We start from the raw sequence: 13,152 nt of genomic DNA, 5'->3' as shown, positions 1-13,152 counted from the left end.
TGAATCAATGTATTAGTTTCCATTTGTTAGCTGTAACAAATTATCACAAATTTAGTGGCTTAAAACAACACAAACTTTATCTTGCAGTTCTGGGGGCTCGGAAGTCTGAAATGAGTGTCACTGGGCAAAATTACGGTGTTGGCAGACCCATGTTCCTTCTGGAGACACTAGGGGAGAATTGTTCCCTTGCCTTTCCCAGCCACTAGCATTCTTTGGCTTGTGGCTGCATCACTCCAACCTCTGCTTCCATCATCATATCTTCTCTGATGTTGACATTCCCGTCTCCCTTTGATGAGGACCCTTGTGATTACATTGGACCCACCCATATGATCCAGGATCATCTGCCTACTTCAGGATCCTTAACTGCAGATGCCCATGTGCTGCCACAACGTCTGCTTCCATCCCAGTGTTATTTGTGTGTTTGCGTGAGAGTCTCGATTCTAGTCGGAACTCAGACACTCATTCTCCTTTGTGACATTGGGCAAATCCCTCTCCCTTTCTGGATTTCAGTTTTCTCAACAATGAACTGAGGTGCAGAGGGAGGGAACGAACAAGGAAGCCAGGCAGGTGGGAGGGAAACAGTTTGTGGTAAAGACTCAGGGCTGCTTTGGTTTGACAACATTCAGACTTAGTTCATGTTCACAGACTGTAAATTTAGCAGAGTGTAGAGGTCCACGTAGGAGAAAAAGAGGGGGGGAGGTATATTTTGGTTTGCTTTTGCATGCATCTTTATTTTTAAACTTCCATTTCCTGCACCTCCCTTGGTGTCTTGACCCCGTCTTCCATCTTCTGTTCAAATGCAGAGAATGGAGGCACCTGCTATGTTCATTGTAGAATCAATGCCCAGGGCAGCTGGCGTGTCTTTTTGTTTGAAATCTGTCTGATCCATTCATTATCTCAGAGCCTGGAGTCTTCTCCAGCAGCTTCCTAGACATCCAAGGCTTCAAAACCCTGAAAGATAGACATAGCTTCTCTTCCCCCACCAGGCCAGTGTAAACACATCCCTGGGTGACATTCTTTGCTGACAATGACCTGACTATGGCTTGTGTTATCTCACCATTCCCCTTCAGTCCTTTCAGTCCAAACACTCATAGTGGCTCCAGGCCCAACTTGCATTCTAGAGGCCTGGATCGTTTTTTGCCAATTAAAAAGCTGAATCTAAAACATTCCTCCTGCAGAAATAATCTGTGCATTTTACCCTGAGCCATTGCACATTCATCCGTCTCTCTAAACCATAAATGTCAAGCACTGTGGAAGGTTTTAATTTTTTAAATTTTTGGATGCTTTTACAAACACCTTGCAACAGGACTACTTTCTGGTGCCAGCCACAGCTTATGAAGTGTCAAGGGTGGGCCTTCTGGATGGACTCTAGATACAGACAAAGCATTCACTTGATAAGTCCCTTTCTGAAAACCACCCATGATGGAGTCATAGAATCCCAAAGACCACTTAGGCTGCTGCTTCCCAAATATAGTTGTGCATCAGAAGCGTATGGGGAACTTAAAAAATTCCTGGATCACAACCAACATCTAATAATTTAGAATCTCTGAAGGTAAGCCCAGGGAGATTATAAAGTTTGTTGTTGTTGTTGTTGTTGTTTTAATGCTCCCCAGGCAATTCTGATGCACAGCTACATTTGGGAACCACTGGTCTAGTTCAGTCCTTATCTGGTATTCTCCTCTATAGGATTTTGCCCAGTGGTTTTATATCCTTTCTTGTACTCCTCCAGTGATGGGGTGCTCACTGCCTTTCAAGGCAGCCCCTCCCACCCATCCTTAGCCAGCTCTGCTTTGTCATGAAGTTCTTCCTCTGACCCCGTTAACTTCCCCTCATGGGTCTGGCTCTGTCTTCTAGGACCCCACAGACTACGTCTGTTTTTGCCCTTTGGAGATTTGGAGGGTGAGATCCTGTCCCTTGAGCTCTGAGGGGTGGATACTCCCAGTTCCTTCAGCTGCTCCTCACAGGACACAGTCTCTCCCAAGGGGTCACTTCTTGTTTGCTGCTGGCCTCTCACACCTGCCACAGCTTTCCAAGTGGTCTGACCATAGGAAGACTGACTGATACTTGCTTTGTCATAGACTCACTGCCTCTATCAATGAGGCCTGTTAATAGTTGACCAAATAAGCCTTAAGTTAATCTACCAAGGAGTGCCATGCCAAGTGCCCAAGGGGTGCTAGGCTGGTCATGTGCTGTGTGGGAGGCAGAAGGGGTTTTGCAAGGGGCCACGTGGTTGCTGGGAAAACATGAACATAGATGTGGCAAGACACAAGATGTAGTGCTTTTAGTGAAGAACTAAATTTTGACTCAAGGACTGTGAACATCCTAAGGATGACATGGTAACAAAAGCTTGCATAGAGATGTAGCTTAAGGAAAGAATCATGTGAATTAGTCAGGTTCAAACAGGAAAATGTGAGTACTCTAAATATGTGGAGAGGTAGAGAGTTAATACAGACATTGGGTGCTGACAGAATTGCTGGAAGGGCCAGAGGGAGGGAGAATCAGGGAGGACTCGACCTTCAGGACTGACGCCCAGAATGAGATGGATGTGGCCCACCAGTGCTGTTACTATCTGAGGCCACCTCTGGAGCTATTTAGCTCAAGACACACCCCTGCAGCCATGATTCAAAGAGCAAGGGAACAGGTAGCTGGAGTCAAGGAGCTGCAGTCGCAGTGGCCACCCCACACCCAGGAAGCTGGAGAAGGATGCAGAAAATCCTCATGTTTCTGCCATCATGCTAGTGATGACCCAAGGGGGCAGGACAATACCCTCCACCTTCCACATGTGACAGGGGTACTGCTAATCGGCACCACTGAGTTCACATCCAGAACTCTAGCTGCAAACAAGGCTGGGAAACAGCTTGTAGCTTCCTAATGTCTCCAACCAGAAGGAGGGTGCAGTGTAAGTGAAGTGACTGAGAGATGCAGGTTCTGGATTTAGCTTCCTTTATGGCAACAACAAGATGGAGACAATTTAAATGTCCATCAACAATCCACCCTACCATGGAATTCTACACCACCCCGGAGAGGATGATGTTGTCTTTTAATTAATTAGTGACATAAGAAAAGGTTCATAATAAATTGCTGTTAAAAAAAAAAAAGGTAGCAAAATAGAGGTCACCATATGATTTCATTTTTATTAAAAGAATTTTTGAAAAATGCAGAGGAAAAAATACCAGCAAGATGAATGGCAACTTTGGGGTGAAAGGATTGAAAGTAATATATTTTCTTCTTGTATCCTTTTCTGTGTTTTCCAAGCTTTCTACATTGCACATATACTCTTTATGTCCTTTTTTAAAAAATGCAGCTTTTAAAAACACAAATATAAAATCAACTGGGAAAAAGAGCAGAGAGAGTGGAAGACAGTCAAATTAGTGAAACAAGGAAAAAACTGAGAGAGAGGGGAGACCCAGAAGGGGTTAAGGAGAGGTTCAAATGATGCTAACCTAACAAGGCGCATCGTGTGCGAGAGAGAAAGGAAAAATACAGTTGGGGTCCAGTCTCCGATTGCTGTGTGACCTGAGAACTCCTGCCCATTCGTCGTCTTTGTTTCTGCTCCCAACGAGGGCCTTAGGACTCCAGCTCCGAGGGGCGATGCGAGAGGAGAGCGCTGGCGTGTTGCGGGATACCCCCCGGGGTAGGGGGCGCTGGGACGTGGGAAAGGTGTGGCGCTCCCCGCCCCCAGTCCCCAGTCCCCAGTCCCATCACCCCAGTCCCAGCAGCCCCAACACGCCTGCGCCCGGAGGGAGGAGCTGTCTTAGCAGCGGGGCGGGAGGTCAGCGGCGCCCCAGGCGCAGGCGGAGCCTCATTGGTGGCTGAGCCCCGCCACTGCGCGGAGGCGGGGCCTGCGGCGAGCACCCAGCCAGAGGCCAGGCTAGACCTGCGAGAATCCGAACCTGCACCCGAGCGCGAGCGCCAGCCTGCTGCAGGTAACTGGCGCCCTTCCCCCTCGGCCCCCCAGGCAGGCCGCAGCTCCCCTCCCTGCAGTGGAGGCTTCCTCTCTGGGTCTCGGCTTCCCCACGTGGGGACCGGCCTTTCTGCCCCGGCGGCGTGCACTGTAGGAACCTCTTCACGCTTCCCACCCCTCCTTCCAGCACCCGGGTCCCGGGGTGGCGCCTTATCGCCCCGTGGACTCACACCCTCGAAACCTTCCCGGTTAGCTCGGCCTCATCGCTCCCGCCCAGAGGGCCTACTGGGCCCCTGACTGTAGCCGAGAGGCCAGGACACGCACTGCCTCCCCGCAGAAAGGATGAGGTGGGAGCCACCCTGTCCTCGATGACCCAGAAGGTCCGGTCCTTGGCACATTGGGCGCTAATAGTGGGAACTGTAAGAAATTGTCCGTAGTACGGAAGAAACACAAAGCTAGGGCTGTGGGAATCCAGCCTGAGGCTCCTATTCTTAATTGCTGTGTGTCCTCAGTGAGTCCCAGAACCTCTCTGATCCCCAGCTTTCTTCCACAATGAGGGTCATCAGGGCTGCTGGAAGCCTCGGTCAGGTAACTACTGAGAAGGTGGCCTGCAAACTGCAAAGCATGGTGTGCTTTGAGCAGTCCTCTTCCCATATGCAGGTGGAGGCCCAGTGCACACCCCACGTAGGCCCCTAGAGTAGAAACAGCCTTGGCTGGGCATGAAAGCAGGCTTGCCAGCCTTGGTCTGTGACCACCCCTCCTGCCTGTTGAGCCCTTGCACCACCACCCCATGGATTAGTGACCCCCCATCCCCCTTATCCTGACCTCCCCTGGGACTCCTCCTTCCTCAGACCCAGGCCTGTTGGACCCAAGGCTGCTTCTGTCCCAGCATGGGGCAGGGTCCTGAGCAGAGTGGACCTGTGTGCACCCCTGACAGTTCTGCTGGCTCAGCTTCTTCCAAGGGATGGCTTCCTGGGCAGCACTGATTTGCGTGGGGCCAGCGACCTGGCTGGGGTCTTGTCTTCCTGGATGAGTTCTCTGCTCCTCTCCCTCCCCAGTGTCAGAGGGTGTGTGTGCTGGGGGTAGGGCAGGTGCAATTCCTTTTGGGGGCTGGTGGGGTAAGGCTCAAGAGAGACAGCAGAAGTGGAGGGATTGATGTCCTAGCTGGAGAGTAACTGCTTTAATGAATCTAGAAAATTTATATACCATTTAAATTTCATTGAACAAATTTTATAGACTGTTTAAATGTTATAGTTTTTTTAATAAAGTCTACACTGGTTTCAGAGTTGTAGGCAAGAGTAAACAGAGCCTTCTTTCCAGCTGCCGGACTCACTGCACTCCTGGGAAAGCTGAAGCCGGTCCCCGAGGGACTGGGCTGGGCTGGGCTGGTTTCTGAGGGTGCCACCAGCTCCGATGACCTGGGTGGGTGTGCCAGGCTTTTCATACGCACGACCCCATTCAGCATTCAACAACTCTGGTTCTGAGTCCCTTGGGTTTTTACTCTACCCGTAGATCCGTTAAACAGCCTTAGTAAACAGCCTTTGTGGATATTTTGATGTTTCCTCTGTCATTTAATAACTACCCACTGAGCAGCTACTCTGTAGGCAGCGTAATTCTAGGTATCAGGCACATAGCAATGAATGAAACAGGAAAAAAAGTCCCTGCTTTCATGGAGCCCATTTTGTTGGGGAGAGGCAGACAATAAACATATAAGCATGTACATATACTATTTGGTATGTCAGATGGGGGAAAATAGAGCACAGTATGGGGGAGAGAGAGCCCTGGGGCTGAGGAAAGTTGCAGTTTTATAAAGGGTGGTCAGGGAAGGCCTTACTAAGAAGGTGACATTTGAGCGAAGACCCAGAAGAGGTGAAGGAGTAAGCAAGAGGCTAGATCGGACATGACGAATTGAACCAGAGAGTTCTTCAGGGCTCTGTAGCCCTTATGATCCCTGTTTTCAGAGGTGACACCCCTTTATGCTAGAATCTTGGAACGTCTGAGCTGATGGGCCTTTGGGGGACCGCTGCTTCCCTCTCCGTGTTCACCCTGGCTCCTGTCCCTCTCCAGAGCACTCAGCATGCTGCGCTTCCTGGTGCCCCGGCTCTTTTGCCTGCACCGTCTGGCCTCCCCATACTCCTCAGCAGCAGCCCTCCCCAGCCCCATCCTGAACCCAGACATCCGCTACAACCAGCTGTTCATCAACAATGAGTGGCAAGACGCGGTCAGCAAGAAGACCTTCCCGACAGTCAACCCTGCCACGGGGGAGGTCATCGGCCACGTGGCTGAAGGGGACCGGGCTGACGTGGATCGGGCGGTGAAAGCAGCCCGGGAGGCCTTCCACCTGGGGTCTCCATGGCGCCGGATGGATGCCTCAGAGCGGGGCCGGCTGCTGAACCGCCTGGCTGACCTAGTGGAGCGGGATCGTGTCTACTTGGCCTCACTGGAGACCCTGGACAATGGGAAGCCTTTCCAGGAGTCTTATGTCTTGGACCTGGATGAGGTCATCAAGGTATACCAGTACTTTGCTGGCTGGGCTGACAAGTGGCATGGCAAGACCATCCCCATGGATGGCGAGCATTTCTGCTTCACCCGGCACGAGCCTGTTGGCGTCTGTGGCCAGATAATCCCGTGGAACTTCCCCTTGGTCATGCAGGGCTGGAAGCTGGCCCCGGCACTTGCCACGGGCAACACTGTGGTCATGAAGGTGGCAGAGCAGACCCCCCTTTCTGCACTGTACTTGGCCTCCCTCGTCAAAGAGGCGGGATTTCCCCCTGGGGTGGTAAACATCATCACAGGCTATGGCCCAACAGCAGGAGCGGCCATTGCCCATCACATGGATATTGACAAAGTTGCCTTCACTGGCTCCACCGAGGTGGGCCACGTGATCCAGAAGGCGGCCGGTGATTCCAACCTCAAGAGAGTCACCCTGGAGCTGGGTGGGAAGAGCCCGAGCATTGTGTTGGCTGATGCCGACATGGACCACGCCGTGGAGCAGTGCCATGAAGCCCTGTTCTTCAACATGGGTCAGTGCTGCTGTGCCGGTTCCCGGACCTTCGTTGAAGAATCCATCTATGATGAGTTTCTCGAGAGAACTGTGGAAAAAGCTAAGCAGAGGAAAGTTGGGAACCCCTTTGAGCTGGACACCCAGCAGGGGCCCCAGGTGGACAAGGAACAGTTTGAACGAATCCTGGGCTACATCCAGCTTGGCCAGAAGGAGGGGGCAAAACTTCTCTGTGGTGGGGAGCGTTTTGGAGAGCGAGGCTTCTTCATCAAGCCCACGGTCTTTGGTGGTGTGCAGGATGACATGAGGATTGCCAAGGAGGAGATCTTCGGGCCTGTGCAGCCTCTGTTCAAGTTCAGGAAGATGGAGGAGGTGATTGAGAGGGCCAACAACACCAGATATGGCTTGGCTGCTGCTGTGTTCACCCAGGACCTGGACAAAGCCATGTACTTCACACAGGCACTCCAAGCTGGGACGGTGTGGGTGAACACCTACAACATTGTCACCTGCCACACACCATTCGGAGGCTTTAAGGAATCTGGCAATGGGAGGGAGCTGGGGGAGGATGGGCTTAATGCCTACACAGAGGTGAAGACAGTCACCATCAAGGTTCCTCAGAAGAACTCGTAAGAACAGCTGCCAGGGAGCGCCAACTCTAGTCCAAGGATGCCACCACCACCTGCCAGTGGTTGCCAAACAGGTTTTTAGCCATGGACCCCCTTTATTTGTTCCAGATGAACACTTAGAGGGAACCTCAACAAATAAAGCAATTAAAATGAGAGCTGCTTTAGTTAAAGCAGGGATGGGGGCCGGGCTCAGAGCCCTGTCCACCTGCACTCCAGCCCCCTTGGTGGCCCTGTGTTACTTCCATGAAACCTTAGGAGTCTCTGAACGACAGATTAAGAAACACTGATCCAGACCATGGCTCTCAGTTCTTCTTACTGATCCAAGGACTTCCCGGTGGATTAACTGACGTCTTAGTGGGTAGACTCATCTCAGACATGGGATTGGAAGGCATTAGGAGTTTTAAGCTAGACCGCATAATCTTGGCCCCATTCTTCAGTGACGTACCCTAAAAATCAAGGCTGCTTTTCTTTTTCTAAGTACCAGTTGCTGGCTGGTTTGCTTGCTTGCATTGCTTCATTTTGCTACTGATTGTCCTTAATTTGAGGGAAGAGGTAGACAGAAAATGCATTTATATAACCATTCACTTAAAATAAGCTCAAACAGCCCTAATGTCCATCAACTAATGAGTGGATAAACAAAATGTTTCTATGGAATATTTCTTATAATGTTCAGCCTTAAAGAGGAAAGAAGTACTGACACATGCTACAATGTAGGTGAACCTTGAAACCATTATGCTAAGTGAAAGAAACCAGACGTACAAGGCCACATATTGTATGATTCCATTTATATGAAATATCCAGAGTAAGCAAGTCCATAGAGACAGAAAGTATATTAGTGGTTGCCAGCTGGGGGAGGAGGGAATGGGGAATAGCTGCTAATGGCTATAGGATTTCTTTTGGGGAGGTTTTGAAATGTTCTGGAATTAGTGTTGATGGTTGCACAACTTTGTGAATATACCAAAACGCACTGAATTACATACTTCAAAAGGGTGAATTTTATGATATGTGAATTAATTTCAGTTAAAAATTAAAATAAACTCACATATTCTGTTTGCAAATCAATTTTGTATCAATATTCTTTTGCTGCTGAACATTTTACAAAGTCTTGGGGATGGAAGGGACCCCGATAGTCAAAAGTCTCCTCCATAATATTTCTAGTTTTGATTTTGTTTTCTCTCACCTGAGTGACAAAGTGCAACTTTAAGACCCACAGAGAAAAGGGCTGGGTCCTGCCTAGAGCCAGTTTATTTCAGCTCTCATTTCAAGGCTTCCGCTGGTATTGTCCCTCCAGCCCTCACCGATACACACCAGCCCTCAAGCCAAGCTCAGCATCAGGGCCATCCTGACATGCTAGGGTTTGGGGAATTTCAAACCTGAGTGTTCAGTTTGTTTGTTGTTAGTCTCACAGCTCCATTCCCCAGCTGATGGGAGTGAAACCAAGTCAGCCAGAGCACGATTCAGAAACAGAATGCTGATCCTCTCTCTCCTTGTCTTCCATCTTTCTAGACCATGCTGCTCATGACTCACCATACTTTTAGGTCCACTCAGCCTTGTGAATGCACCCCCCACCCCATCATCTCTTTAACACCCCATTATCTCACCTAGGCATTGAAACGATTTTGTTCAGTATCTTACCTTGGAGTTGGCCTGAAACTGCTTCCTGAGGATTCAGAGTCTGTTTGGTCCCTTCATCTCTCCTTCCTAGGATCTCCTTTCTACACCGTTTGTCTAAGGCTGGGATGACCCTGACTGCCCCCCAAAGTGCACATTTTACCTATTTTTCTTGGAGGCTATTGGCACTTCCCACCATGGTGAAAGTTTCTCGTGAAGTAGGGAAATGAGTGAGTGGGTCGATGGGTCAGTGGGGCCTTTAATGATTAACATACAACATCTCAATGTTTTGACAAATTCATTCCTCATTTGCTTCTCAATACTTCTAAACTGGACTTCCCTGGTGGCGCAGTGGTTAAGAATCCGCCTGCCAATGCAGGGGACATGGGTTCAAGCCCTGGTCCGGGAAGATCCCACATGCCGCGGAGCAACAAAGCCCGTGCGCCACAACTACTGAGCCTGCGCTCTAGAGCCCATGAGCCGCAACTACTGAGCCTGCATGCCACAACTACTGAAGCCCGTGTGCCTAGAACCCACGCTCTGCAACAAGAGAAGCCACCGCAATGAGAAGCCTGCGCACCACAACGAAGAGTAGCCCCCGCTCGCCACAACTAGAGAAAGCCCGCGCACAGCAACCAAGACCCAACGCAGCCAAAAGTAAATAAGTAAAAAATAAGTAAATTTAAAAAAATTTTTTCTCAACCAAAGAGGAGTTTTGTAGAGGGTGTCCCAGTATGGGGTGGGACTGGAAAAGGATAATCTTCTAAGTCCCTCATTTCAGTCCCTAAAATTCTGAGACTGAGGAGTCAAATGGGTCAGATTCCCAATCAGCTCAGCCCCCAAAATCCCTCTGTTCTTATCACCATTGCTCTGAATGCGGGGAAGTGTGAGCAGGGAGGCTGAACCGGGCATTATTACTGAGTGTGGACACTGCCTACATGACTTCACTTGGTCATAGACGTTGCAATTCCGGGGCATCCACCCATTCGACAAACTTACACCAAGCACTTAGTTTGTCAGTCTCTATGCCTTACATGCCTTTGAAGTCTCACAAGAATCCTATGAAGTAGGCAGTGGGGTTACCCTTTTTTCAGAGGAGGAAAGAGAAGCTGAGAGGTTTTGTATGCAGCTCATTTGGAGTAATTTTCCCATGTGCCTACACTATGGGCCAGGAGGAAGGTGTGATACTGTGATTTATAATGAGACGTATATATATATTCGGTCTTCGTGCATTTCTGGCACAGCTCCTAAAACCCTTGGAATTTCCGAAGTGATGAGAGTGATAAAGGTGTTTTTTGTTATGTTAATGAAGTGACTTTTGGGCCTTGTCAGTCAGAAGCACAGGTAACAACCTGGGGGTGTGGGGGGAGACAGTCTAGTAGGACTGACTCCTAAATGGGATTTGACACTATCTCTGGGTAGATAGTGTCAGAATTGAGTTGAATTCTACTACCTGCTTGTGTCTGAGAATTGCTTGTTGGTATGGGGGACCCCCCTTCTGAGCAACACACACTTTGGAATTGGGTCCAGGAGACAGGGGAGGGGGAGGCAAACTAAGAGCACATATAATCAAACCCCAAAGCCTGGAGAGCCCACAGCAATGCCAAAGAATCCCAAACACCCAACCTCTTTGCTGGAGCCGTCAGGCTGCTGCTCGATCACCCAGATGCCAGGCCACTTAAGAACTTGTTTGGGTTGGCTGTATTCTGGGTGTGAGGCTGGCCTCTGGTGGCCACTTTGTTAATTAATTTGAAGGCTAAGGTGCTGGCTCTAGGCAAGTTGTAGGGAAACAATTGAATGAGGCCGTCCCTGTCCTGCAGGGCCTCATGGTCTGGCAGGGGGATAATTACAGACCAAGGTGAAAAGTGCTGTGATAAGTAGAAGTACAGAGACTGTAAGGTCACAGAAAGAAATAATATTAAGCACCCACAATGTTTGTAAGGCACCTACAATAATGTTTGTTATATCATTTAATGCTTCTGATTACCCTCAAGGCACTTATTATTTTCATGCTTGATAAATAAACATGGAAGCCCAGCCATGTTCAGCTAGTAAGTGGAGCCAGGACTCAAATTCAAGTGTTCTGACTCTGTCTTCTGCACCCAGCTCAGCCCAAGGGAAAGGCCTAATGGTAGGAGCATGGGATTCTGCAACATGAAAAGGAGATAATCTGGCACAGGGATGCAGGAAGGGTATTCCTGGGAGAGGAAAGGGCATGGAGTCTGTGAGAAAGCACAGAGGGTGCAAGGAATGGTGTGAGGAAGGGAGAGACCTGGGAGGAAGCAGGGACTGGATGGGGAAGGGCCTTTACCCCTGTGAGGAAGGCCGCATGTTGTCCAACCACGAGGGTTTCAAAGGAAAGTGATGGGGTCATATTTTGGTTCCTAAAGCTGGCTCTGCTTCAATGTGCAGGATAGGTTGAGGGGTCAGCTTGGAGTGGGAGCCCACTCGGGACACTGCTGCCTATGCCAGGGATGCTGACCTGAACCAGGTGTGAGGATGGGTGGGAGATCCGGGGAGCCAAGAGGTGGGCTTTGGGGTGTGGTCCCAGACTGCTTGCAAGAGGAGAGTGAAAGGGTGACCCTGAATTCCTTGCTGGGATAACAAAGTGGGTGGTGGTGCCCCCACTGGGAAAGGGAGCCTAGCTGGTGGAGCAGGTTTGGGGACAAGGTAGTGAGTTTATTTATTTATTTGTTTGTTTATTCAGCACACTTTATTGAGTGCTGGTTATGTGCTGGGAAGTATTGTTGGTTCTGACGATACAGCAGGGAACTAAAGTCCTGCACATCCTCCCCATCAGGGGGAGGCTGACTGTAAGCAAAATAAATGAAATATTTAGTCTGTCAGATGGTTAAGGTTATTAGGGAGAAAGGTCCTGCTGGGAAGGGGAATAGGGAGTATGGGTGGGGTGGGGTAGGAATTGTTATCTTCAATAAGTGATAGACCATCTGAAGAGGTCCATCACTTAACAAAGGTCTCACTGAAGAGATGACAAAGGACTGAAAGAGGTGTGGAAATGGCAGGTGCAAAGGTCTGGAGGCTGAAGCACACCTGAGGTGTCCAGGGAGCACAAGGAGGCCAGGGAGCTGGATGGAGCAAGCAGTGGGGAGAGACAAGGACAGAAAAGGCAGGGCTGGGGGAGGGGCAGAAGGTGAGAGCTTTGAAGGTCACTGTGCCGATTGGGGCCTTTACTCTGAACGATGAAGGAACCAGAAGGGGAACAGAGCTGTAATGTGATCTGACATGTTTTAAAAGGATCACTGGGTCTGCTGTGTTGACAACAGATTGCAGGGAGGGCGAGGATAGCTTGATCTTGATGATGCTGACATCAAGGGGTGGGTGGAGGATGAGAATTCTGTGAAAGGCACTAAGGAAAAGCAGGAGGAGCAGGAGGAAGACCTGGGAGAGAGGAGTCAAGAAGCCAAGGAAGGCGGGAACGGGAGGGAGCCATGGGTGGAATGAGGTGTTTCCAAGAGATCAAGTAAGAGGAGGCTGAGGCCATGGGGGTCCCTGGAGACCTTGGTAAGGGCAGGTTGTGTGAATGGGTGGGGGCAGAAGCCAGACTGCTGTGTGTTGAGAGCACCACTTAATCCCCCCAAGCCCCAGTGAGCTGTACATTAATCCTAGAATTGGAAGACCTTGGAAGGAAAGCAGGAAGGCACATTGTGAGGGCCTTTGAGAGCCCCTAGCCTCCCCATTCACTTAACTAGAGTGGACCGAGTGACCGTCCAAGGCCAAGGAACTCAGTGGGATCAGAGCGTGGCCTGGATTACAGGTCTCTTGCCCCCAACCAAATGCTCTTCCCACATGTATCAGGGTAACATTAGCTGCCACAACAAATAAACCCCCAAGTTTTCAGGGTTCAACACAACAGTGCTTTATTTCTTGCTTATTAGATAATAATCTAATGCAGGTGTGGTTAATCAGCACTTGTCCTCCATGTGGAGATTCAGAAACACAGGTTCCTTCCATCTTGTGGCTCTACTGTCTACAGTACTTCTTGACCATTT

The 13,152-nt window shown here is 49.8% G+C and overlaps 1 protein-coding gene across 1 annotated transcript; it reads left to right on the top strand.

The window, feature by feature from the left end:
• Window positions 1–3,781: 3,781 nt before the first annotated feature.
• Window positions 3,782–12,704, top strand: ALDH1B1 (aldehyde dehydrogenase 1 family member B1). Its single transcript, XM_082468682.1, has 3 exons — window positions 3,782–3,926; window positions 5,972–12,554; window positions 12,634–12,704. The coding sequence occupies exon 2, from the start codon at window positions 5,982–5,984 to the stop codon at window positions 7,533–7,535; it is 1,554 nt and encodes a 517-aa protein (XP_082324808.1). The 5' UTR covers window positions 3,782–3,926; window positions 5,972–5,981; the 3' UTR covers window positions 7,536–12,554; window positions 12,634–12,704.
• The last annotated feature ends 448 nt before the right edge of the window (window positions 12,705–13,152 follow it).

The sequence above is a fragment of the Balaenoptera physalus genome (genome assembly GCF_965194825.1).
Source record: "Balaenoptera physalus genome assembly, chromosome: 7".
Taxonomy (NCBI): Eukaryota; Metazoa; Chordata; class Mammalia; order Artiodactyla; family Balaenopteridae; genus Balaenoptera; species Balaenoptera physalus.
The sequence above is the reverse complement of the archived record's forward strand: the minus strand, read 5'-3'. Positions and strand labels throughout refer to the sequence as shown.

Excerpts from the sequence above, each read along its gene's own strand:
- ALDH1B1 (XM_082468682.1), top strand. The coding sequence starts at position 5,982 with ATGCTGCGCTTCCTGGTGCCCCGGCTCTTTTGCCTGCACCGTCTGGCC.